Source organism: Haemaphysalis longicornis, unplaced genomic scaffold (assembly GCF_048455015.1).
Source record: "Haemaphysalis longicornis isolate Haplotype H1 unplaced genomic scaffold, Haemaphysalis longicornis Haplotype H1 scaffold_6, whole genome shotgun sequence".
In the NCBI taxonomy this organism is placed as follows: Eukaryota; Metazoa; Arthropoda; class Arachnida; order Ixodida; family Ixodidae; genus Haemaphysalis; species Haemaphysalis longicornis.
The window spans coordinates 110,056,455-110,083,167 of NW_027526407.1; the positions used below are offsets into that span (position 1 = coordinate 110,056,455).

The following is a 26,713-nucleotide window of genomic DNA, read 5'->3' on the forward strand; positions in this document are numbered from 1 at the left end:
TAGACAGTAAAATCTTGACTCGGCCAACGCATTCTCTAATTTCGCCATTCTTTTAAACCTTAAGTTTGTGATGCAAAATTTTGTCAAGGTGATTAGACCTGCTTCCTGTGATTTTGCATAAAATATATTTGTAAATAAGATAGAGAGAGAGAGAGAAAGAGAAAGAAAGAGGACCAAATTTTGCTGAGCCCATTTCAGGTGACACTCGCAGGAGTCAGACGGGGTGGTACCCTATTCAGAAGTCGCATACGAGTCCAATAGCTCCTGGCCCGTGGACGTGAGCTCTTGCGGCTTCGAAAGGTTGGGGATGGACATCAAGAACTCCCATCACTCGGGTCTGGGGGGGGGAGCAGCAGGAGGTAGGAAGGTAGGAGATTCTTGATCTGAGTACACTCCGCCAGTATGTGCGGCAGGGTGCCTTCAGTCTTTTGCAGGACGGGCAGATGGGGACGTGTTCTGCCGGGAAGATCTTTTGTAATGAAGTTGGGTGCACCAGTGACCCCGCTTGTGCCCGGCGTGCGATCTTTTGTTGTTTGCGTAGGAGTTGGTGGTGCGGTACGGGAAGCCTGCACCTGGCGCTCTTGTACAACGAGGTAATCTCGCGGTAGCTCGTAATTCGGTGTAGTTACTCCGACTCGTCCCCGGCCCGGTCTGCTAGTTTCGAGCTTCACGTCTCGTCCCGTGGGCTGCGCTTTGCGAGAATTGCTAAGACCGCGTGGGAGACGATCTTCATGCGGTAGTTGCCGTAAGCCGTCTTGGAGTCTATGACGATCGTCTCCACGTTTCCATGCGTGATGGCGAGAGCGATGGCCACCTCTTGTGCCTTGCTGGCGTCTGTCGTTTGTACCGACGCACTGGTCATCAGCTTGTCGATGGTCGTGACGGTGGCCACTGCTTTACTGCTGTGCTGGGAAAGTGAGGCGTCCACGTACAGGAATCGGGGCTCTACTTCCAGCTGTCGAGCGATAGCCTGTGGCCGCGCGGCACTCCTCACGTCGTTCCTGCCTGCCTGCGTGTTGCGCAGCAGGGGCTTGGTCTTGAGTGCTTCCCCCCACGATGGAGGTAGAGGGTGCTTGGGTGTCTGTGTGTAAATAATATAAATTCGGCGATATTCGCATAGGCCGCAAGTCAGTTAAACGCAGCTGTACGAAGCAGTGAAAAAATAGAAGGTTATCGGGCACCAGGACAAGTATAAGAGAAAGCCTTTTGATCTTAAATAGTGTTAAGGCACGGCAGGACGAAGCCAGCACGAGCCATGGTAGAGGAGACCAATTTATTTACAATATTTTCCAAAGGCCATCGGATTGTCCACGCAGGTTGTGCGCCCCTCAAGACTTTTTCTTCGCGACAATATTACAATAGGATGTCGGGGAACCCTTAATCTTAAAGCCCACTTTCAAATCTCTGCTTACAATAAACAGTCATCATAACTGTTAGTTTAATCAGAACAATATTACACGCTTTGTGGGGAACGATAAAATATTTATAGAAATCACCAACAGCCGACTGTAAATGCCGTTAAGGCTATAGGTCAATAAAATGAGCAGAAAAATGTTTTTTGAAATATTGTAAGATACAAAATTTCTGGCACACCAAAATTGGCATAAGGATACTCATTTTTGTGGGCGCAAAACTTAGGATTAATTCAAATATGTGTACAGGTTGTTTTGGGGATGAAATTCTGCTATTATCTTTTTCTAATCAAAGGAGTGCGTGTTTTACTCCCGCCTTATGGAGCAACAGAGTTCCACCACAGGAGCAGTAACAATGGATTCTACACTGCTTCAAGCTCTAATCACACAACCTTTAAAGCTTGACAGTGTAGTTCCCGCCACTAAAAAGTCACTGCTTGATTTATAAAAAATATTTATGTCAAGTTTCACACAACTGGTTTTTACTTGGCACCCAATAAGGAGCTAATATATAAGGGGCTGGCCGCAACCGTTCTCAAGAACGTTTATATCTCAACGTCACGTAGGAAACAATACAATTCAACGCAGAGTAATAAACTTGGTTCTATAATTTATATTAGTTTTTCTGTTGTGGATTTGGAGATTTTAGTACATTATCTACCTTAATTCAAGAAAAACATTTTGCCATCCTTAAACGTATTAAACGCACGTATTAATCTGATTTTTATGTTATTTATCACAGTGTCGTCTGAAAACGTTCGCAGACTGCCTCTTGCAAGAAGGTTGGATAAATCGTAAATTTTGTCACACGGCTTTTTATATAAATATTAAGGGATCTGGAGAAATATTCAATTCTGGCCCTTTCTTGCATCGGGCCCCTAGACGCACTCAGTAAGCATTGTAATCAAGGCGTCTCAAGACTTTCTGTTTAGCGGCAGGTGGCACGTACGGCAGCGGTCTGCTAGGTGTTTATAGGTACTCGCAGGTGAAAGTTCGAGAAATTTTGCGGATCTCTCTATCTCTATGTAAGCAACCCTAAACGGTTGCTTAGTAACAACCTCTGCATACGGCAAATGATGTTAGCATAACTACTTTAGTATTGGTTAAATTATGTCTACAGAACTTGTTAAAATAAAAAAATGACTACCGCCCTGTGAAAATGACAGAGATGAAGGAACGCGATTCTTTCCAAAACATGTACAGCACCAAAAGATCCGACAGAGGAGGTATTGGTCTAGAGTATGACTTAGAACTGTGCGCTCTTTTTCTGAAGTCGTGTTTCTTATGGACACGGTTTAATGCACAGCGATTGCACCGTCAGGAGTTTTAGTGATACGGCCACTTTAGGGCTTCCGCTTGCGTTCATCTATCGTCGCAGTTATTCTGCCTAATTTTGCACGTCCATGCACCCATCGCAGATCTAATCAGCTAGACTGGGGCAATTGTATAGTCATCGGCATCATACCGCGAGGAACCCAATTTCGACTACGACCTCCCGAATATTTTTTTTTCACTTCACCAATGGTCAGCATCGTGGTCAGCGAAGGCTTGCTTCTCTAAAGTGTGTTTGGGTGTACTGCAAACGACATCAGAGAACAGGAGCATGGGGAGGACGAGGAAGAGGGATGGAGAAGGAGAACAAGAAGAGATTGAAGGAAAAGATATTAAATATTAAAGCTTAAAGCTTTTTTCAGTAAAAAAAAACATTGACCATCTGTGCCCTTGGCTCTCTGGCTAGAATGCGGTGTTTTCCAATGAAGTTTGAAGTATAATTTGTGGAGAAGCACAAAGTGGGAAACAACAACACGTACACTAAAAAGGCGAACGAGTTCGTCTCTTCGAACTGCTGAAGTGCAGGTAAAAGGGATGATTGGACAGAAGCTGGAAGCTTGACTTGAATACCCGATTTGCACATGGGTAATCAGCGAATAACCTTTCAAAATCACCTTTGCCATTCAATAGATTACACGGAATTTCTTGCTACCTTAGTGCAAATATCTTTCAGGAATTGTCTGAATACTTTCCTTGAAATTCTTTTAATTCACTTTATCTTGTGGTGAGAATTGCTCGTATTTGCGCCATCACAGAAGTTGCTGTGATCATTCGAACCGTTTGCTTTTACATGTGTCAATGTTTTTTCCATATGTTTTTACGAATTAGAGCTATATTTTCATCACACTTTTCTTTCCAAGTGACCAACCAGACGAGACGGTCATATATTTTGACTTCTTGATTGTGTAAAGTGATATTTTGTGTAAAGGCATTTTTGGTTACGTCAAAAACACTAATCACTATCACATATGAAGGGTTCTCGCTCTTGAAAACCACGACTTTGCAGAATGTGTCGATGCTCCAATCATCGCAGATTGTGTGTTTGCAACAGAGTTAGGAAGTTGCACTTTTCAAACCTCCTTTATCGTAATAACAACGGCAGGTACATTCTTTTTATTCAGAAACACAGCATCCAGAACATTTTTCTAAGTATATATAGAGCTCTACTAAACGTGATTCTTCACAGAAATTTGTTTGCTTCGACGTGCCTTGAAACCGTTAGCCGCTATTTACCCAAGCTTTGCCCTCCAGCGTAGAACTTTTGCGTTCTTTATAAGACGTCATCCTGGCGGCAAAAGCGCATGAATAGTTCGTGCGTGAATAGTCAGTACATGTTTTGTTTTGGTACATGTGTGTCAGTACTTATGCGTAGCAGAATGGAACTTTACCCACCGCAGTTCAAAATACAAAAAAACATAAAAGCGCCCGCAGGCGAGTGCATGCTCCGCGGCGAGGGCCACATGTCCTCTATCCACGTTTGTCAAGATAAGAATACACGCCTTGGGAGATTGGCCAAATTGCGGCAACTGCACGGAAGTTAAAACCAAGAAAATGCCGAGCGTTCGTGTGTGCGTGCCTAGCGGCGACCGCCCAGAGTCCCCGCCGGCGTTTCTCTAGACATGCATACCCACGTAGGGTGATTGGCCAAAGTAGGCAAAAGACTCCACCGTTCCCCGTAATCATGGCAACACTTGCTCGCAAGGCGAAAGACACGTCATAGCGTATGCTCCTCTAAAGAAGTGTCCAGGAAATATTACTTAAATAAAATAAAGTGCTCTCACACCTATAGCAACAATAATGGAGAAATCATCGTTCTCGGTAGTGAAGAAAAAGCAAATCGGCTACAATCATGGGCTGAAACTGTCGTGATGGTCGTGAAGGTTACGTACAGCTTCGTTACCTTGAAGTGTGGCGAGTGAGTATGTGCTCTCGCAATATTTTTTTTCTTTTTATATTATACTCGCATATTGGTAATGCGATCACATATACTGCAGAAGTTTATTAAAAATTTGGTCGCGTGTTATTTTCACCGAACATTTTACTTCTGTAAAAAATGTTTAGTTCATAAATTTTTATGATCCTGTTTTAGGCCCACCTAGTTGCATCCGCATTCACCACAATAGAACGGCAAAAGATTCGCCAACTTGCAATGAAGAGACCATTCATATTTTTTTTCTGGTACTTGCAATAATTATATAATAATTCTTTTAGGAGATTGACCAAGGACGGAATAAGCCATCAAGTGCAGCTGGACTCTGCATTGAAGGCAAATGTGTTTCGCACTACGACATTAGTGAGTTCTTGTTTTTTTACTGCCAAGTGCGTTGTCCTGGATTTTCGTTTGGAGAAATTCGCCTAACGTAGCAGGAGATGCTGCCGTGTTCAAAATTTGATTGAACCCGTAAATGTAAAATAGAAACACCTTAAGCAGTAACTCTGTTTTTCCTGCCATACCGGCAAAACGGAGAGGGTAAAACGAAAAGGGGTGGTCCTAACGTCGCTCGCGTTCGAAACCTCCAGGTTAGCAAGCATATAACACACAATGTTTTTTTAGCGGAATATAGGGAACTCAAATATTTGGTTGCAGTTTTGCTTCTACACAACACGAGCGTTGACTGGGACAACATGTTTTTTTTGCTGTACTCCTTTTAAAATGCTTTTGAAATAAAAAAAGTAAGCAGCTCTGTCTATGTCTTTCAAATAGTACATCAATAATTTCTAAACGATCCCGTTAAAAAGTAATGATACTAGGTAATAAGATGCCACAAGGCAGGTAAGAAAAATGTTTGTTGCAAATATACCAGATAAAAAAAAGCATGCGAAATCGTGAATCCTAGAGGAAACACTTCCACGTACACCTACAGGAGTGTTGCGCATTTCTTAGTAACGGTATGGAGACGCTTCCTCTCGGTAAATATTGGAGGCCTCAGTTATTAGTATTCCGGGTGAATAATGCGTGGACACGCCATGGATTGCACTTCTAGAACACGAGTTAGCATATCTAGCCAACTGAGTCAGATCTGTACTAGATAACAGCCTTGAAACTTTCTGTTTCATTGTTTTGTCATTCATGTAAGGTGCCATTGTGTATCTTAAGTGGTAACTGATCCTTGAATGGGCCCGTACTCGTGCCCTGCGTTTTTGTGTGTAATTGTTGTATTCTTATAACTTCTTCTCCAGTTCACCATTGCTCGACCTTGTAACTTCTTCTGTACTCGGTTTTTTGTTGTTTCTTAGTGTTAAATATTTGTACTCACCTATCCTAATCTGAAGCCTTAATAAGGGGGTTGCATATGGCCACGGTCTGTATTTATCGAAATAAAGCGACTCTGATATAAATACGTCTTACCGCAAGCGTTCGTACCATTTGACAAGTGTTTCTGATGTAGATATCAACAGGTGTTTTATAGATGTGTTCGAAGCTTGGCTAGTTGGTACTAATCTATGGCGGGTAACAGCGCGAAGACTGGAAGGTGTCTTTCCCTTTTCGTGTTTTCGTCCAGTCTCCGCGCTAATACCCGCCTTGGTGGTATTATAGTTATTCACAGGGAGAGACGGTCGTTTTGTGGCGCTTCACATTATTACTCAACGGCTCTTTTAATAGCAGGTGTAACATGCAGGGTGTCCCAACTATCATGTACCAACATTTTATAAATGAGACAAGGTGCTGCTTGAAGAAAACGCAGTGAATCAATATTTATCTACAGTGGCGTAATCGTTGATAATTGTTTCTCTATTTTCTCTATTTGTTTTATCCCTATCGATAGTGTAAAAGGGGACATTCTAGGTACCCCAATGGGGCTTTAACTTGTTTTCTTAGTGACGAAATAATTGCGCACTCATATGTTCTGACAGGTAAATAAATGCTGCGAAATGTAATAAATACTACGTGACGGCCCTCCACGCACGTAATAACGTGGTACCTTACAACACTGAAAGCAACCGCCACAGCACGTTTCCCGCTGCATGTGTTGGAGACAAAGCAACACTTGGTGGCGATTACTTGTTCGTATCACTTATTTATTTTATTCGAGCTACATCAAAGGAGGCCTGATGGAGGACACTGCTCAATGATGCGGGATAGAGCTCCTGTTTATCATGTAGCACCATATTTTCGCGTCTGATTTCCACAATGCGCGGGTTTGATTTCATGACGGGAAAGCTCGCTTACAGTGCTGCACCCAAGACACCGTTTTCAGCCAGTTCTGCTCAAGTGAGCAGAGGAGGTTAGGGTGGCAACAGCAGCTATGGCCATTCAGCTGATAAACATCTCACTATCCCCGCAGCCTCATTTCCTCGGAATCGCTGTCACATTCATGCGCCTACTGCTCCCAGCCGTTGCATTGGTGCTGCAGCCCGATGGCGGCTCGTACATACCTGACGCGCGGCTTTCCGGCCTGACTTTAAAAGTGGAGCTCTATGCAGGATCAATAATGGCGGTGTGTGTTTTATCACGTTGCATTTTCCATTTCTCAGGGTTTATTTATAAGTCAGAAAAAATGAGTAAACTATTAACACGTCGCTGAAAATGCCCCTGTGAGATGTCCCTTGTCGACACCTACAGGTGCCTTATTGATGCTTTAAGCATTTGGACAGAACTTCTCGACTTTGGTAATTAATTAGTGTGTTTAGTAAATTTCAGTACAAAAAAGTTACTGTCGGCTACTCCACCGTACTGGAAACATTACGCACTGTGTTTTTATCTAGTAACGCCATAAGCTCTGAAGAGCATGATAGTTTGGCCACCCTGTGTATCTCATTCCCAACCTCCTCTTTCATTAAAACACAAAAAAGAACCAATGCATGTTCAGCAATACCGAGACGTTGACAGGTACCTACAAAAGGTTGTGATTTCGAGAACCTAATCTGTATATATTTTTATTTCGCATGGTATTTCTAGGTCAATTTGAATAAAGAGAAATATACGAAAATTTTACATTTTTGGCCGTTCCGCGATATTATGATTCAAAAAGAAATCTGTGGCAACAATTTTTCTGAGTGAAATATATTTTATGTTTTTTTGAATATCTTCAGTCTTGGAAAAATATGCCTTACGTGCCTAAAGCACGTATTTCGGTTCAATGCAAAATAAAAGCGCCCCGCGATTCAAAAGACCAGTTATTTCACTACCAAGGTAATAACACAAAAAGATTAGGCCTTACAATCATGCGCGACAATAATACAGAGAGTGTTGTATTTTTTAGCTACAATAGCAAAAATACGCAAAAGATTTGTTTAGTGTGTTGTACTTGCTAGGTTTATAGTTCAGTTGTCATGGCGAACAAATTGTTTCAGAATGGGAAGGCGATCACAAAATAAAATGCACTTACATAAAACATTTTGAAAGGCTCCTCCTAATTTGGGTGTATCGTAAATCCAGTGAGTGTCGTAGTTGCATACCTTGCAATTATTTCGCGGCAATAAATGGCCTGTATAAGAACACGTCTATAGTACAAAAAATATTTCCCTTATTAAAACCCTTTTGGAACATCTGGGAACAAAAGGTAATTTACTATAAGGGCGGTGCTTGTAGGTTATGATATGTAACTCTGATCAAATCAACAGAGCGAACACTGTCCTTTGTCTTTGTTTACTGAAAAAACGTTTGATGCAGATGGCGACTACCCTACCGTAATGGCAAAGGTTTACCCGCCAAACCTGCGGAAGTGTCCGGAAAAGGTTTATTTGGGTGTAAGTATGGCTTGTGCAGTGAAGCAATGAGTATGTTTCTCATTTCTTGGCCGCCGGAAATTAACTGATTTGATTTCTTGAAAAACTTTATTACAAGATGCTTGGCTTCATTTTGTTTCCGTAATGCAACACGTGTAATGTAGCACGTGGTCCATCTTTTTGTGACACCTTTATGAGCAAGAAAACAACATTACCATTTCAGTGCGATGATCTTGCGCTAATTAAAATCGTCAATTTGACGAAAGACCACAGACAATCTACTCTAAACGCCATACCTTGTTCTTTCATGAAACATTCTGGCAGGTGAAACTCGCAGGATGGGCATTGTTAGTTGCCAGTTTATATACAGGCTTGTGCGAACGGCGGTTTAAAGGCCCGCAATGCTTTTTGCTTCGCGGTCCAGTACGACTCCTGGTAATTCCACGTGGATCGAACTGCCGCCGTCATCCATTGCCCGGGCGTCCCTCACGTAATCACGGTATTTTCAGCTATCGGAATAAAAGTTTCCGCCTTGCACTTATGTACATCGGCAAGTACGAACGATAGTGCCTCGTGGTATCACAAACACTAAGTTCATTTATGAGCTTAGTTTTTGACGAGCGGTATTAAACGTGAACGTTGCAAAATATATTTATTGTTCATTCATGCAGCATTTCATCAACACAAACTAACTAATCCTCGTGGTATTGCTACTGGGTACTTTTGAACCGTTCTTATCAAAAGGAGAAGTGTGTACGCCGACACTTTTTGCTGTCCATGCTTCTGTAGCGGTAGCCGGTCTGACACCGCGCTCTTGGAGCAGCTGTTCCAATCTATGCGGCCATCAGCTGGTGTGGGAGACTGCTGGAGTGGTCCCCTTAATGGTGTTCCTGGCGATTTCCCGGGATCTTTCAATTAAAATACCACTGCCACAAATACCGCTGCCACAATTTTATCCCCAAAATATGCTGCCAAAAAGCTTAGCTTTGTAACATATCGACCACTAGATCGCGTTTGTCTTTTATCTCTTTTACGAACTGGTCTTGTCTTTTACGAACTGGTTACCACAGATAATACCTATTACAATTTGCTGTTTCTATTTGAATATTTTGGCTTGAGACTGCAGGCGCACATCTTGTGAAACAACACGTTCCTTTTTCTTATTATTTTTTTGTTACATCGAAAGAATTCTGGATAATTGGCTCTGTTTTACCAATTTTCATCATCTCGCCTATGTGAAAGGTTTCCTAGCTCTTTGTTTTATTTGGGCACAACAATAAAATGCAACGCATTTTGTTTATTTAGAAAAATATGCGTATTCAACCGGTGATAGTGGGTGGAAGGCGCAGCTTTTAATCACGCCCTCAACGATTACCCATGCGAAGTTCCTTGAATTTACACGCGTGGAGGTAGAAATAATGAACCCATAGACACATGAATGCTACTTACCACGCCCTTAATTACATCAAAAAGACATTGCTTTGTAAGGTAAATGAATGCATGATTTATGAATGGTGGTTGGTTTAGTTTCATTGAGGAAGTATATCAGTGGAAATTCATTCTTTATAAAGGAAAAGAAGCTCGAAGCCGTCGTTTTACGATCTCACTTCTGCTCCATCTGTGCCGCAGCCAACGGAGGCGACGACATCGGCGGCAGAGACGGGGGAGAACTGAGATGCCATACGTTGGTGTGAACTTCCTTTAATTTTTACTAATCCTAGCGCATGCGCAAGACGCGCATACCGCCGTTCCACGTGCCGTGGACGGAGCGCACGGTGGCGCGAGAGGTCACTTATCTCTATCACGTGGCATTCAGTGAAAAGGCAGGGGGCAAAACCGGAAGCTATGGTCGCTAAGTACACCGTCTGTGTCCCTAACCTTGCCCTCGTAGCTGAATTGGTAAGACAAAGGGTCTTGATCCACATCTCTATTCCTTCCAGTGTTCGATTTCGGGTGGTGGAAGTAGATTATTTTATTTGTTGGTCTGAGTTATCGGTTGACACCAACAGTCGCGACAGAATCCTTGGCTAGCAGAAGAAGAAATATTTGCTCAATCATGAAGTAAATTATGTTCATAACGTGCATTCGGCTCAAATACGACCTAGGTTACTTTGCGCGAGGTTAGTGTAAGTACAAAGAGCACAACACCGAGCACAGTTATCCTAAATAAGAACAATACCAATATTCTTTATGAAATCATAATTACGTGTGTAGTTGTTTTTTATGCCTTTTTAAAGCCGTGTGACCGGTTTTTACTAAAAATATCACTTGTATTTTTTTCAGCGGAACGCTGTGATTAACTGTCGCTATCACTGCATGGTCGGGGAAAACTGGTTCTATGGATCATACATGGCTAACACAACCTGTCAGGTAACTTCAATACCTTGTTTCGCGTTGGCATAATCATTACACAAATATTTCGAAACGTTTCCCCTTCGTTTCTTTTTGTGAAACGTGATTGCTGCATTCTTGGCAATATTTTATGTGTCCGACAAAGCTACAATACCTTTTTTCTGCTCCAATTGTTCACATTGCAAACAATCTTGCAACAGTCACTGTATTTCCGGAGGTCAGTCTGCAATTATGTCCAGCCAGACATGTTCTTTTGTGAACTTTCGCGCTTCAGGAAATTGCAAATAAATTTACCCCAGAAAAGAAGAATGATTTATCAGAAGCAGTGCATAAAAATGTACTTTTGCGTTCTCTAAATCCGTGGGCGAAGGGATCAATAAGTATTCCCTAAACAAATATGTATTCGCTTAAAAGCCCTCTCCATTCTCACGTCGAACGCTCAGTAACTGCGAAACTGAATTCAACGCACTCATTTTATAGATGAAAAATTCATATTTCGCATCGTTACTTTAGGCAGCCGCAACGGTGTGTATAATTGCCAATTCGCAATCATTCCTGCACATACCTTGTATAATTGGCTTTTTCTGTGACCATAGATTTTGATTGAACTGCAAGCATGTATAAGTTATTTGTCACCAAACTTTTGCAGAGGCTCACTTCATACGCAATATTTACAAGAAGTAACTCATGTGCCTAACTCAAAATTAAGCAACTTTTTAGTCGGGTTAAGCCAGTATAAAAACCACAAAACATCGCCAGACCTGCAAAGTATAAGAAAATTGCATTTGCATTTGTTTCGGACAACCTTCTACTTTACACCACCTTACCATTCGTCGTGGTCGCAAGCACTTGTCGGCCTTGTATGCCGTATATTCCAACAAATGGCGGATTATAAAATTCCTAATCCTTTCCTTCTGTATGAGCATTGTACGAAAAAATGACCAGCGCTGGGGCATCAATAAATATTCAACGGTTTGAAACATTCATTTTCAAATATAAATTTCCCACATGCATGCAAATCATCTACCCTGGTGGTGGATATGACTAGAACAATTTTTAGTTGAACAATAAAAAGCACACTGAGAAAAAAACCTTGCATTTGCGACATGTGAAGACCATAAAAACAATTGTGTATTTGTACCCTGAACTAAAAATGTAGGAAATGAGTCGCTGTGCTTTGCAGAATCAATACGGGAGAGATACATGCGGTGTAATGTGACAGCAAATAGCGCGGAGATCGGAGCGCAAACCTCTGCACTTGCTTTATTTGCTGGTCATGCAGCCCGTTTTGGATGCATGTTTTCACTGTCTATGGTGCCGGGACTTTTCACTTCTGCTTTGTGTAATGTAATCATATTGCCGATAACCCTCTATTTTCCCTCAGCCCCAAGTGTGGGTTACTACGGGGGGAGGCGAAATTTCATGAAGGTGTGAAACCCTCTGAGGTGCCATCTAGAAAGGCTTAGCTGTGTTGTTACCCTTCACAGGGCTAGAGACGCCGCATGGGTCTGCACTTTATTGAGGTCGAGGAGAATAAACATTTTTATCTTGCGAAAAAGTTGGGTGGACTCTTCAGGAGGTGAAGTCCTCAGTCCAGGACCCCATATGCATTGCCAGCCACTACAGCCTGCTCCACCCGCTGAAGCTGGTCGGACAGGCATGAGCTGGACAGGGCGCGCCGCCAGAGCTCAGGAGAGTTGTAAACATCCGGCTTGGGAAGAGGGTGGGAGGGGCATCCACTAAACATGTGGAAAAGAGAGAAGTCTGCTCCACAAAAGGAGCAGCTAGGGGATGAAACTTGTTCGGAGTAGTGGCAGACCCTTTTGAGTGGGGAAAGCTGTTTGTTTTCAAGGCACGGTAGTGGTGTGCCGGCTTCATAGATAGGTGTCGGTGGGGTGGAAGAAGGGGGAGTCGGATCAGGCGTAGGTTTTGCGTCATTTCTGTAATGTCAGGAGGGGAGTAAATCTCTCTGAGGCGGTGTCTGCACTCCTCGTGCGGCGTGTCATTACTCGCGCGACGTCGTGCGCATTCTCGTTCTCTTTAACTCCCAGATGGGCAGGAGTCCATATGATCTGCATTTGTCGCTGCGGTGGGTGACGGAGTAGCATTTCGCGGGCCGCAGAGTCCACCGTTCTGGCCTGGATGCGCCGGCAGGCCTGTTGGCTGTCCGTCACTACAGTAGTAGCCTGGGTAGAGGAGATGGCAAGTGCGATGGCTGCCTCTTCAGCATCAGCTGGTGAGAGGGTTTTGACAGAGGGAGTGATAACCTCTCCTCCTTGGGCGGGCCTTACTGTCAAGCCGAACGCTTGATAGAAGGGGTATGCTGCCGCATCTGTGGAGACTGCGTCAGCAGCTTGAATGTACTGTCGTGAGATGGCCTCCGCGCGAGCCTTACGCCGTCCACTGTGGTGCTGAGTGTGCATATTACAGGGCAAGGGCTTTACTTTAACAAGTTCTTGTGTAGGTTCAGGGAGGGGCTCTAGAAGTGGGCCATTGTAGCCCGGTGTACTTATTCCCAATCGTGAGAGGACCTGGCGGCCCACGTTGGTGAGCGAAATCCATCCGTATTGTTGTAAGAGGTGTCCTTCTACTAGTTCAGACGACGTATTGTGGATACCGAGTTGAAGGATAAGAAGAGTGGATGTGTTTGTGGGACAAGCAGAGTGCACGGGTGTATGATCTTCGTATTATTGTATTGACGCTTTCTTCTTCGTGCTTGTTGAGCAGAGCATGTGGGACTGCGTACGTGATGCGGGATATAAAGAAGGCGTGCACGATACCTAGCGCCGAATTCTCCCCGAATCCGCGCCTCTTCGTGATGATTCGGCGCAGCACGTGCGAGACGTTTTCACCAAGGGGCAAGTGGTACACTTTATTGAAATACCCGATTTTTGTTTCCATTTAACAGCTCGTCAGGCTTGTCCACTTCGTTAAGCAAGCTTGTTGGGCAAGTTGGTGCATTCTGATTCAAAAAATAGAGCGCGATTTGGACAACGACAGTAAAGAAGGACGACGGGAGAAGCGCCCACTTGCAGTTAACATGTATTGAGGCATCGTCTTATATTTATACATGACTCATCAGGAGCATGCGCACGAGCACTTCGATACATTACATGGAACGCATCAACCCGACAACATGATCAAAGGGACGTTTTCAAAAATTCAAACTCGCTGGTACACAAAAACACAGAAATAACGCTGACGCACTTGTCTCCTTTCTGATTAATATGGAACGCTTCCAAGAGCTCCCTCACCACCGTATTATTACTCCTGCCGAGAATTCTAATCTGCTCAAAGAAAGGTCTGCATTTTTCCAAAGGACTGACAGGTCTGCACTCTTGGAAATGCGTGTGCAAATGCGCGCGCGTATTGTTGTTAAGAGAAGAACTATGCTCGCGTGCCCCGTCATTCACACATCTGCCCGTCTGGCCAATCTAGGCCTCCCAGCATGAAAGCGGTATCTCGTAGACTACCCCGACGTCCAGGGCACCAACCGCTTGGCATGCTTCTTTTCGCACTTCTTCGGTTTGGGTTTGTCGGAAATTTGCGCACACCGGCGGCAAAGTTGTTGTGGAGCAGAAAACACCACCGCCACTTGGTACCGTTCTGCTACTTTCTTCAGGTTGTGCGTAACTCTAAGTATATGGGGCAGAACAACAGGCTTCGCCTTGGATTGTTCTGGCTGCTTCGCACCTACGTGGCCTTTGGATTTTCGCAGCAAGGCTTCGGCAACACCGACCAAGAGATATCTCGGGTAGCCGACCGACAGAAGTTTCTTGAGTTGAGAGTCAAAGCTCTCTTGAACCGCATGTGCACGGGACTTCTTACATGCTGATTCTAAAACCAGGGACACTATAGCCCTTTGAACAGTATTTGAATGAGATGAATAAAATTGCAGGAGCTGTTTACTGGCACGCGGGCGATACAGCCAACAGATATGGTGGGATGAAAACTTAAAATTATTATTAAAAAACTGCAGGGGGTCATCACTGGGAACCTCGTGTGTGAATGCAAGACCCTTCCTATGGCGGCTAAAATTCTCTAAAATAAGTTTTCGTTTACAATGTAGCAGGGTGAATACTGTTTTCTTAAAACCACTAAAAAATCGTCGACATATCGAAACCCACGCCGAACAACATCCTTGTCAAACTAAAAAGCAAGTCCCGGTCAACACTAGCAGGAAAATATTCGCATAAGACTTGCGCAACGCATGACCCGATACAATACCTTGTTTCAGAATATACGTACGTCCTTCGAAAGAAACAATTGTTGCGCCCAGATAAAACTCCAACATACGCATAAAACAGTCCACCGACATACCACAACAATTCTGGGACTTGACCACACCGTTTACATCAATGCGTTGCCTAACGGACGCAAACAGTTCTTAGTGCGGCACAGAATAGAATATATCTTCAACGTAAACAGAAAAAGGCCAACCCCACCGAGGCGTCATTCTTTTTTCACTGCTATGACGCACAAAGAAAAGATGCCCTTTCGGTGTATTTTTAGTTTACATTTGTTGAGCCGTATTGTCCACTTCCGTTTATGTCATTATTCAATTAGTCGCACTATTCGTTCCACAGCCCGATTGCGTTACAAACTGATGTGTTCAATAATCTTGAGAATTGAATACCTCCCCTTAGCAGCTCCGCAGGGTTAACCAATCAACGCAGTAACTGTATGATATTAACTCCAGTACAGAAGATGGTACTCGTACTTTATACCACAATCACAAGGTGAATACGATGTCATCAAAGCTCATCCGTCATTAGCCCTAGGGAAGGACTTTTATACGGATGTGGAGAGGCGAAGTGACTGTGGGTGTGTGGTCAACCTACGGGCTGATCAGACGGCTGCATCAGGCTGGCGGAAGACGTGAAAGAGCAGGAGGTAGAAGACGGAGGTGTGGTCAGAAGGGGACTGTCGGAACGAAGCTGCTCAATTGTTGTAGTGGTTCGTGCTGTGTTCTTGTATCTCCGGGCCAGCGAGCGGGCATGGTGTACCTCTCCTTCCAGCTCCTGAGGAGCGCTGCTACAGCTGTGGTGCCCGCATGCCTCGCTACGTAGACCTGAGGGAGGGAATCGAAAAGCGCTGGGCGGCCGAGGCTTAGCATCGACGCAACGGGAAGTCCTGTGCGCTTCGCGACGTACGCCGGAGGAGCCCTACCTCGTCACCAGTCTCGCCCATTGACCGAGCCCAGAGATATCCGCGCCTGGACTGTGGTGTAGTGAGACTCCTGTCAGGACACTCTCCGTAAACGTGTATTGTCTGTAACTGTCCACGTGCAAGGACCTGTGAAATAGTCGCAAATGTGTTGTTTCGCTGGTTGTTTGCGTATTTTGAAAAAAGATGTGATGGCGATAGATATCGGAACGAGTAGTTAGGTCTAGTGCGAGGTGCTAGCTGGACTCTGATTATTACAAAAGTGGCGACCTTCCAGAATCCATTCAGCACATTTACCAACACGACTTGCATACCGTACAGAAATGCCTCCCTGTGGACCTCAAAAACCTTATAGCGCTAGGCGTCCGGTATGGATTTTCTAAGCATGAGCCCGGTGAGTGGGTCAAGAAAGAACTCGCCGATCCACGCGTAGGATGAGTCCCTCAATAGGAAGCAAGTTGCGAGGAGGACGAAAGCAGAAGGCCGTGAATGACACGCGCTAGGAGCTTCTATTGCTTGAGGTCTGACTACGGGATACACCGTTAAATCCAGGGTCCCAGGGAAACGGCAGCTACGAGAACAGCGTCGTACCGAACAGCATGCTGCTTCTTGGGGAGACGGTCAATTTCCAGAAGCTTCTCCTGATTTTGTAGCAGGGCCGATAGAACTTGCATGCATATCTACAGCGGTTTGAGCGGTTAGCTACCGTACAAGAATGGGCACCCTAGAAGTGTGCCTCATCTATCGGGATGTGCCTTTCTTGGGAAACTTTGGCCGTGATAGGTCGTGTAACCGCCAGAAAAGCGCTGGTTAACCGAACGGCCAAGAAGGCTCTGTTGCAGTGCTTTCGCTTACCTGCCCAGTGCTACCATGAGAAATTCAGGAAAGCGCGGGCCATGGATGGCGTGACCGGATGACAGCTGGCTGCTAGATTCTCAGGACACTTTGCCCTTTGACCACTGAATCAAAATTGCAGACGTGGCAAAACTTTCGTTGGACTAAGGGGCCGTGTCGTCTCTGAGCAGTTTATTCGGTGTTGTCATGCAAAGCTCATTGTATTCCTGTAGGAGCGAGAGTGCAATACGCTGAGTTCTATGGCTGACTAGCAGACCGCTTCCTGGAGGCCCAAAACACCATGAACCTTGGCAACAACAGTAAAAAAGAGACACCCAGAGACGGAAGTAACACCCAAAAGATACTGCCTAAATGCTACTTGGCCATCGCATAGGCCACACTGCCCCTTACCGTCACTTCTCTCCCAGAAGCTCGCAGAAGTGCAAGAATTGCGGAGAAGTCACATGGTGGCACTGAAGGAAGCACAAACAAACCAAGCGACCAAGTACATTTTGTCTTTTGTGCCTTCCCAAAGCTTTCTCATTGTTATCCGAACTGTGCAAACACTGCTCCTGCTAAGAACGCAGATGAAACCTCAGGCTTTATTAGCTGATGTGTCTACAAGGCACCTGCATTCCTTGCGGACGGACTACCCGTTGTTGAAGGACGTGTATTCGGGGAACCTATGTGCATTCCGAGGTACACAGCAAGAAACACCGGCACTGTTCGGCGGAGCCTTTTTCCCAAAAAGAAGCTTCCTGGGAGAACAAAGGATGTCTTCTTTCTTAATGGCTCCGCGACGCTGAGCAATCCAGAGGCGAAAATTCATTTTGACATGCCTACGTTGCAGAAGAAGTTGATGTCATTTCCATTTAAAACCCCACGTGCAGTCACGTGCTCTGTAAGTTTTCTGGAGTAGCAGCCGCGCGGAACCGACATCGATGCTGGAAGAGAACACCTGCGACGAGAAACAGATTGGGCATCTAAATGAGGCAACGCCGCAGACATTCCAGTGCTGATTTCTTCCATTATAAAATGCAGAACAAGAACACCCTTCTTTCAAGAAGCTACAAGTTATGGGTTCTTCTCTTTCAAAGGATGAGCTAGCTCAAGATCAGAAGCGCGATCCTTCATTGAATTGTTGCTGCCGGAAAGTCGGCAAACGATGTTTTTACCGCAGGGCCACTACAGCAACTTCCTACAAAAAGACATCATGCTGTACCGCCAGTACCATGAAGTGGTGGGTCAAATGTCTAAGATGATTCTTGTGCCTAAGCCGCTCAGAGAATCCCACATTCGAATCCTCCCCGAATGTTTCGCCGCCGGTAATGTGGGTGCACGGCGAATGATTAATCCAGTTCTGGAACAGTTTTACTGGCCTGGCGCCTACGCAGACGAGCGGCGTTTCGTCGCATCTTGTAGCACCTGTTAGTAAACAAGCTCAACAGGAAAACAACCGTGTGGAGATCACGCAGGTGTCATGGAACCGGCTGGACCCAAGACAAAATAGTTCCGGAATCGGTTATGCTCTATACCAAGCTGAAGTGGTCCATGCGAATAATCAACATGAAATTCAAAAATAAGCTGGTGAACGACCATGTGGAAGCTGGTATACAAACTGCCTTTATAAACCTGGCTTACCGAGGGGACTTGACCGCGGTTTTTCTGTGCTCCAAATAGTCTTAGTCGTACGAGTAATTCAGTGAGGATGTTCTTTCTTCCTGGTACACAGGTAGTGGTGTAATTGTCTAGTTATACACCAGCCCCGTGATGTGTTCATCTTTCTCAAATAACCAATTGTAGTTATAATAACTTCTTAAAAGGGGTTAATAGTGGTAAGTTGAAGTCAAATGTGTGTGGTCAACCCCTGGGCTGGTCAGACGGCTGCTTCAGGCTGGCGGAAGCCGAGGAAGAGCAGGAGGAAGAAGACGGAGGCACGCTAAGAAGGGGACTGTCGAAACGAAGCTACGCGATTGTTGCAGTGATTCACGCTGTGCTCTTTGACCTCCGGGCCAGTGAGGGGCCCCGGAATACCTCGTTTCTGTTCCTGAGGAGCGCTCCTACAGCCGTGGTGCCCGCATGCCTCGTGACGTAGAACTGAGGGAGAGAATCCAATAGCGCTTGGCGGCCGAGGCTTAGCATCGACGCAACCTGACGTGTGTGTCCTCCGCGGCGTAGGCCCGAGGAGCCCCACTTCATCACCAGTCTCGCCCAGTCACCGACCCCAGAGACATCCGCGACTGGACTGTGGTGTGGTGAGACTCCATTCGGGACATTTTCCGTAAATTTTTGTTGCATGTAACTGTCCACGTGCTAGTTCCTGTGAAATCGCCGCAAGTGGTGTGTTGTTTGCGTATTTGGAAATAGATGTGATGGCAATGAATGTCGGAACGAGTTGTTAGGTCTGGTGCAAAGGTGTCGGACCACCAGCTCGAAACGTTGGGTTTGCTGCAGTAACTTACCCGACAGCCAAAAGAATGTATGTGAATTCTTCCAAGAAACCTAAATGAACCGTTTTCGCTATTGGTATGACGTCATGCTTGAACCAAGTAAACTTGGCTACCTGTTTGAATTCGCCATGTAGTAACTCTTTCTCTGCCTCGTCGCAACCCACAATGAACCTGGAAAGACTTTAATAAGAAGAAATAGTGATTGACCGGTCTCTGCCGGAGCACAATCACTAATACATGCGTATAATCCCAGCCTGTGTCAACGCTGCATTATTCAGGTTTAACAAAACAATTACGGCCAGTGCTACTTGCGTAAAAGAGCTCTATAAATCAATGGCGGCTGCAATAGTTTGGGAGCGAGTAGTACCGCCTAGTACCCCCCTCTCAAACTTGTCTATTTTGTAGTTTCAAGGCCCATGCCGGAACCTCCGTGTCTTCGTAAAGAAGCTACCGAAAATTCACGCCCCCCGGTTTTCCACCCGTGGTGCACTTACACGGCTATGAACTACGCGTCTACTCTGTACGTACTCCTCAACTCGGCTGACGGCCAGCGAAGTGGCCAATTACATTGCAGCAGGGAACACAATCTTCGTTTCCCTTGCTCAGCCCCACCGTCCCCAACCGCATAATTATCGCTCATATGTGGGTTCTGTACTGACACCCTTTACGAACGAGTGTTGTGTGCACTTGGGAGAGCACAAAGGAAGAGTTGATTTGATTTTTTGTAGGGTTTAACGCGCTGACATAACACAGGCGTTGAGGCACGCTGTAGTGGTGGGCTCCGGAATAATTTTGAGCACCTTTGCATGCTTAACATGCGCCGGAATCTCGCACACACGGGCTTTTTCTATTGTCGTCTCTTTCAGAAAACCGGCTGCCATGGATGGGAATCCAGCGCACGTCCTCGTGCTCAGACACACAACGCTTTAGCCACTGAGCCACCGTGGTGGGCGCCAAAGGCAGAAATTGGGCAGCAAGAATTTTTATTATATTTGTGGACACCGTCGAGAGCTCCGGCAGAAACTCTCGTAACATCAATGCAGAACTGACGTGATGAGAGCAGCTATAGTGCACCACCGTAAGGCAAACAAACAAAAGCTACTGATTATAAAACGCCGAGATTGCTGCAGCAGAGTCCTTTTAACAGCGACGGGAATACGATGAACGATTTGTTGGATATGCGTGCTTATTACTTTAGATTCAAGGCTTTCGAAATTGTTTAGAAAATGTAAAACGCCATGGGCGGCGGCTGTTCCAATTCGCCAAGTCACCTTAAAAAACAACTCCAAAAGTTTGCGTCGAAATGTTCACATTGGATGTTTTATATGTTTTGTCTTTCGTCATTCATTCGTGATGCTGCAAGAATGTCACCTTAAAAATATGAATGAATATAGCGTCCTCATGAACATCAGTGAATGCATGGTGAGTCGTGAATCTCTCGACGAAGTTGCCCTCGAGAGGTAGTACTGAGGGCCTTCATGACGTGAGCACCCCAGAAGACTTTATTGCCTCAGTTTCAAAGCCATCCGAGAATAATTTCACAAGAGAAGAAATAATTATTTGCGTATTCTCCGGATCTTCAAGCAAGCTTCGCCAGCGGAAGTTCATATGCGCACTTGTGTTGAGGCAAACGACCTTGCTCTGGCAGGTACTTGCGAAAGGATTCGTTGAAGCCTTCATACAAAGGATGTAGGGATATATGAACCATTTTTTGCTGCAAACCACTGAGAAGAATAGCATAATCAAAATCTAAATTGGAGGTAGTCACAAACAGTAGTTGCAAAAGCAAATAAAACTGGCCGACATGCTTGAAGGGTCTAAGACTCTCTTTGTGCTCGTGGAATTTTCAAAACACCCTCTAAAAACAATGAATATTTTTCAACGGAACGACGGGGCCATTCTGTAAATGTGCCTTCCCTTTAAGGCATGTGCAGCGCAATGCAAGAGAACGACAACAGCATGGCGGAAGACGGCATTCACCATCAAAAAAATCATTATGAGGTTCCTTAATTCAGCGAACAGGTCAGGATCATCATCACCAACATACCTAAGCCCACTGCACGGCGAAGGCGTCTCCCATTTTTCCGCAATTATCCCGGTCCTGTGCTTACTGCGTCCAATCGAAAAGGTAAATTGCTACAAGATAAATTGCTACAATACGGTTTTATTCACTGAAAGTAGAAAGTTGAACCAAGCGGCCACAAAAGCCTCCACCCGGTTATCTCGGATTCAAGCTTGCGGACGGCAAACTACTCCTGCTTGTAACTTTTATTCGAAAGTCAATAAAACAAGATACCGGTAAACGCCGTTATTTCAACTTCATGACCAAAATTAGTTTTTTTTTGTTTCGTAAAAAAGGTTGCGAAATAAACATTTGGTTCTTAAGGTGTAGCTGGAAGACACCTTGCTCGCAGGCCTAAAAACACAAATCGGCCCAGAATAGAGATTACATGCTCATCTTTTCTGACACATTAAAAGAACACTTCGGATGTTCGGCTACTTTCCCTGAGCTTACCTTTTTAAATCACTTACACTATATTGAAAAAAAGTGCTGTTCTGCCACAAACAATGGCTTTTCTTTTTCGCTTTGTGGTCACCAAGGCCAGAGTTCGTTTCAGTCGCCGGTACTCCCAATTTTTCTGACTCATTTAATGCCTAGGCTCCTAATCCAACAGATGCAATAATAACCTCGCGCTAATACCTGCATAGTAATAGTGTGCTTTCTCCGATTGATATCGCGTTCTTCTAAAACATTATAAAACGAAGAATACTTGAAAAGTTGCGCAAAAGGTTAAAAGCACCAGGTCTTGTTAAAATACACGAAAACTCCTCTCTCTACTCTGTTCGAATGACATCAGCATTGAACATAAGCATTTATGCAAACAAACGACACTACTCAAACGGTGGTACCGCCCCCGGGGGAAATTTCTCTCCCCAAAGGTTGCGCGGACATGTGGTCAGCAGCACTATTGTGAGGTGAACGTATGTGCTACATATAGCAGTTGTCGGCCAGGGTGAGGCTTTTGTGAGGTTTTTGTGAGGCTCCTTACTTAGAGGTAGTTGCATGCTCTGTACAGTCATAAGCCAGACGATTACTCTGTACAAATGAAACCCGCGTTCTTCTTAGCTGAACTTGTTATTTTTGTCGGCAACCCCTCGAGTACTATCGTTCCGTTTCTTCAATAGCATTGCGCAAATCAATTTTGTATGATAACTCCAAGCTCTCAATCTGCATTGCGTATGTCCAGCCTATTTTTTGGCCACACTGCATTGGAACATTTACACAAAGGTGCCAACTATTAAGATATTTAGAGTTCAAGGCTTTGTAGTTTTTACCAGGTGCCACAGAAAGTTGTGTGGCCTCTAGACTGGAAACAGTGGGAAAGCAGAAACTAAGGTTTGCTTATTACAACTCTATCAGAGATATTGCGGCAAGCTGGGGTATGCATGCTTCACTTAGGAACGATGAAAGAGCGTTGTTTGGGAGTGATTTTAAATCACTGTTTTATTCAAGGTGGTAATTTAAATATTCGCAGATGCTATCTCTACATTACCAGAGTATTCGGCTCGCCGATGTACGCATTGCGTTTTTTGAATAAATGGTTAAAAGGCAAATAACAGCTGTTTTGTTCAAACTTACAAACAACAGCTGGTATTTACTTTGATTTTATCTTGAAGGAAACAACTAATTGTTTAAAAGTACCATGAAGGGCCTTTCTTTTGTTGCTGTTTGTACTATATGCGAGGTTTAGCAACTATACGCGCGGATTAACATCTCTCACGTGCTTTTTTTTGCCGCAGATGGAAGACCCAGCCCTACTTGGCTGGTGCTGTAGAGACGAATGTTTCCCGAAAATGTGGTGTGGAGAAAACGAAAACAGCCTGGAATATCGTCTGAGATAAATGACCCATTTTCCAGCAGCTGCAATCGAAGAATGCTGCGCTGTTTGTTTACCGTTTATACCACAAAATAACAAAAATGTTTCAAATTGTTTATTCTTCGTCTGGAACCCTTCTTGCTACTTTAATTCAAACACACGTACCAAGGGCTACAAAGAGCCCTCTCTGGTTGTGTATTAGATGAATATTTCGCGTTGTTTTCCGAAGAGTACAATTAATAGGCTGCAGTTACGAGAAGAATTCATAAGAATCTTAAAAAAATTGCTAGGATAAGTTTGGAAGGCTGATGCACTGTTGTAAACGGCAGATTATATTACTGTATTCCACGCTGACTGCCTCAAAATTGTCTGCCTGAACATATAATGTTCTAATACTGTGGTGAGGAAAAACAACCGTACGTATTGATTTTACATTCTGTGGGTGTTCTTTATGTGATGATGTTGAGCTTAGGGAGATCTCATGACGCTAAAGCAGAAGACAGGAGCAAGAAATCGTGACACCGGTTTGACGAACCTGAAAAATGAACATTTATGTGGGACGGCAAGTTGGGACACGGGCGGACGCTAACCAAGAGACGTACACTTAACAAAAGCTACCACCTGCAGTTCGATGGCATTAAGCAAGCGTTAAGAAAGGCATAGTACCCACACAAATGTATGATGCAAGGTTCTCGTGACTACAGAGAGCCTCAAGTGATCGATGCACGTAGATGTCGTTGCGGAGCTTGAAGGAGCGAGTGACGCAGACGTCTTCAGAAGTGACAGCCGGTTGAAGGTGCAGCTGCTGAAGACGCGAGGGCCAGGGAGCTAAGTTGCTGTGGCATCGTTAGAAGAAGAATAGGCGCACTGGAGGCAGGGCCACGACACGGTGTTGCCAGTGGCGACGAAGTGTCTGGACGTTCTTTACCAACGGTCACAGAACACCTGGGTCCCCGCCGTCCTAACGACAACCATCCGGAACCCGCGGACTCGCATCGAACATCGAGTCCGCCAGGCAATTCATCCTCCGAGCCTACCAATTCTTCCTCCTTGTCTTCCTCTTGCTTTTTCCCGGTATCTTCAGTGCAATCCACAATGACGATGATTCCAGTGCTTGTTGATCAGAATGCGGTGACAGCTTGCGCTGGTTTATTCCTTCTGTAGTTTCTTTTCTATTTTTGTTAGCTCACCACAGTTTGCCATATGTCTTGAGACGAAGTGCGTGCCGGAATTTGCTTCGGAACATCAAGAGCGCCTCAATATTTTCAAATTTTGTGGGTTTGGTGTCAGCTTGCTAAATCAACATATGTACTGGGTTGATAGGAAACATTTTTAGTAATAGAGGTAGTTGGCAGGTTGATTTTTTCAAGGATGAACCACTGTGGTCTCCTTGCGTTCAATATAATAGAATTAACTGCAGCTAATGAATTTATGCACTTTAGGCACAGGACCATTTGATTTGTGGATATCTTCAGAGGGATGGGGAACTTGTAAACTAGCAAGAAAGGGGGACCTCTCCTGCACCACTCTTTAGTGTAACCAGTATTAACGACAGGTACGATAGATGGTATATTGTCTTAAGCAGCACGGAGCAAACATGTTCGCGACGTGCATTTTCTTTTTTCGTTTTTGTTGAAATGTTTGAAATTGAGAGGGGACATCTCTTTGCAGCTAATTACAGGCCCACAATTCAGTCTGGTTTCTCTAGTCTTCTTACCTAATTTGCATGTAATGCAAGTGCCTGGTGCACAATTTTGATGCTTTTTCTGCACTACAACGCATAATTTTTGCTTGTGATACGTGCACATTTGTGATAAGAGGGTGAAGCAGGAAGTGCTGCAACAAATTAAGTGCAATTACGACGCTAGACGCCAGTGTTGCAACTGATGCTGCCAGTCGCACAGCCTTCCATGTCTCTTCTAAGCGACACCCTGGAAGGGCAGTGGCATAGGGTTCAAGCAGCCAGATGTCATTGCGTTAACCTACACATCACACCTGCCATTAGCCGTCGAACCAACTAACATGTGCCGATCAAATCAGTCAAGATTTGAAGCTTGCCCAATCTTTAAATTCATGATGAATTTTCCTTGACGACGTTGGCCAGCTGTACGGCACTGCCACTAACTTTTCACCCAGGGACAACCGCATCACCTAAGAGCATTACGTTGTCCTTCTGAAATCTCAGAAGGATTCACCTTTCTAGCCTATTATGCTTCTGGGTATATAGCCCAATTACTTTTCCATTCCCCCTTCCCAAGATTGCACATTGTGTTTTAACCTCACATTGTTCCCAGAAAAACGTCCGATTCTAAAACTTTTCTCTGATATTTTTTTGCATTACGATGTGAACAGATGGGTTTCAGGCTTACAATAAGTGCAAAATGTGATGAAAAAGCTGCTATGAAGGCCACATCTGCCTGAATGCCTGTTGGACACCAAACAACAAGAGAGCAGTAGGTTTCCTTTCCTTATGCGTAGTCACTCACAAGCATTACCCAGTGCATCGTCATAATCATTGTCGCTCTTGTCAATGTCTGAAGCCGTTGTGCAGTTACAGAGAAGGTCCAACTCACTGTCGGAGAAAACGTTTGTGTTAAGCAGACGTTGCTGCCCGAATTATTGCGAAAAAGCGGCTTCTTTTCTTGAGACAATGTAACCATCATTCCTCACGTGACACCATTTTAATGCATATTTGCCAAACAGGTTTTTCCTGGTCCTAGAACCTATTACTGACCATATCATAGCTTTCGTACCGACAAGCACAGCATTGACCTTAACAAGTGTGGGTCGATTAACTTTACCATTCCAAGTTGCAATGACGAGTACAGCTCCGGCTGGAAAAGTCATGAAAACAACAAAAGAGTTTCTTTTGATGACTTCGGTTAAAGGTATTCTACATAACTGCTTCTATAGTCCATTTCAGAAGCTGCATGTTGCACTGTGGATACAATATTGTTGTCAACAGTTGGCCCACTCAAGGCATGTAACTCCCTGTGAAGAAATGTGACAATAAGCGCCAGGGCTTTTTGGTTACACCCGCATAGAGGTGAGAGAGAAATATCCTTTCAAAGCACCCTTCGCAGTGAATTAGGCTTACTGGGTGGGTGGATTCTTGACAACAATGTTGCCTCTACAGTGCTGCGCACAGCTTGTAAAACGAACTATCGAGACAACTGAAAGAAGGCTAACAATTTTCAAGGTCGGGCAATCTTGATCAAAAAGTGTACATCAGAACTTTTTACTCTCCTGCAGTGAATAAAGGCAGCAGAAATGTTTAAAGACCAGCTACTTTTGGCATACTTTGGAGAGAAGACCTACCAGCCAAAAACCATTTTTGTGGAATTACCTATATCTGTGGCATACTGTTGGGCAAATATCCATTAATGTTGTTAACAAACTGTTTGGTACCTTGCCAGTGTATGTTACAAAATTCATACATAAAATATCGCAAAATTTTTTCGTTGTTGTTAATCGGGAACATACCTTTTCATAATGTTCGTACCTTGAAAATTTTCCAGCCAAATCAATAACCATTGAAATATTTGACTTTGACTGACACAGAGCGATGTCTGAAGGGGATCAATAAATGTGTGGGATTCGACATTGGTGAAACCACACA

The 26,713-nt window shown here is 44.5% G+C and overlaps 1 protein-coding gene across 2 annotated transcripts in view; it reads left to right on the forward strand.

Annotated features, from left to right (window-relative positions):
- The window catches only part of LOC144141879 (uncharacterized), a 90,911-nt gene extending 67,725 nt beyond the window's left edge, over nucleotides 1–23,186 (forward strand). For both annotated transcript variants that reach the window (XM_077673355.1, XM_077673354.1), the window contains 4 exons: nucleotides 4,956–5,037; nucleotides 8,359–8,435; nucleotides 10,698–10,784; nucleotides 23,018–23,186. In XM_077673355.1, the coding sequence (XP_077529481.1) occupies nucleotides 4,956–5,037; nucleotides 8,359–8,435; nucleotides 10,698–10,784; nucleotides 23,018–23,119 (348 nt within the window). In that variant the 3' untranslated portion in view covers nucleotides 23,120–23,186. The remainder of the gene's footprint in view (nucleotides 1–4,955; nucleotides 5,038–8,358; nucleotides 8,436–10,697; nucleotides 10,785–23,017) is intronic.
- Nucleotides 23,187–26,713: the final 3,527 nt, after the last annotated feature.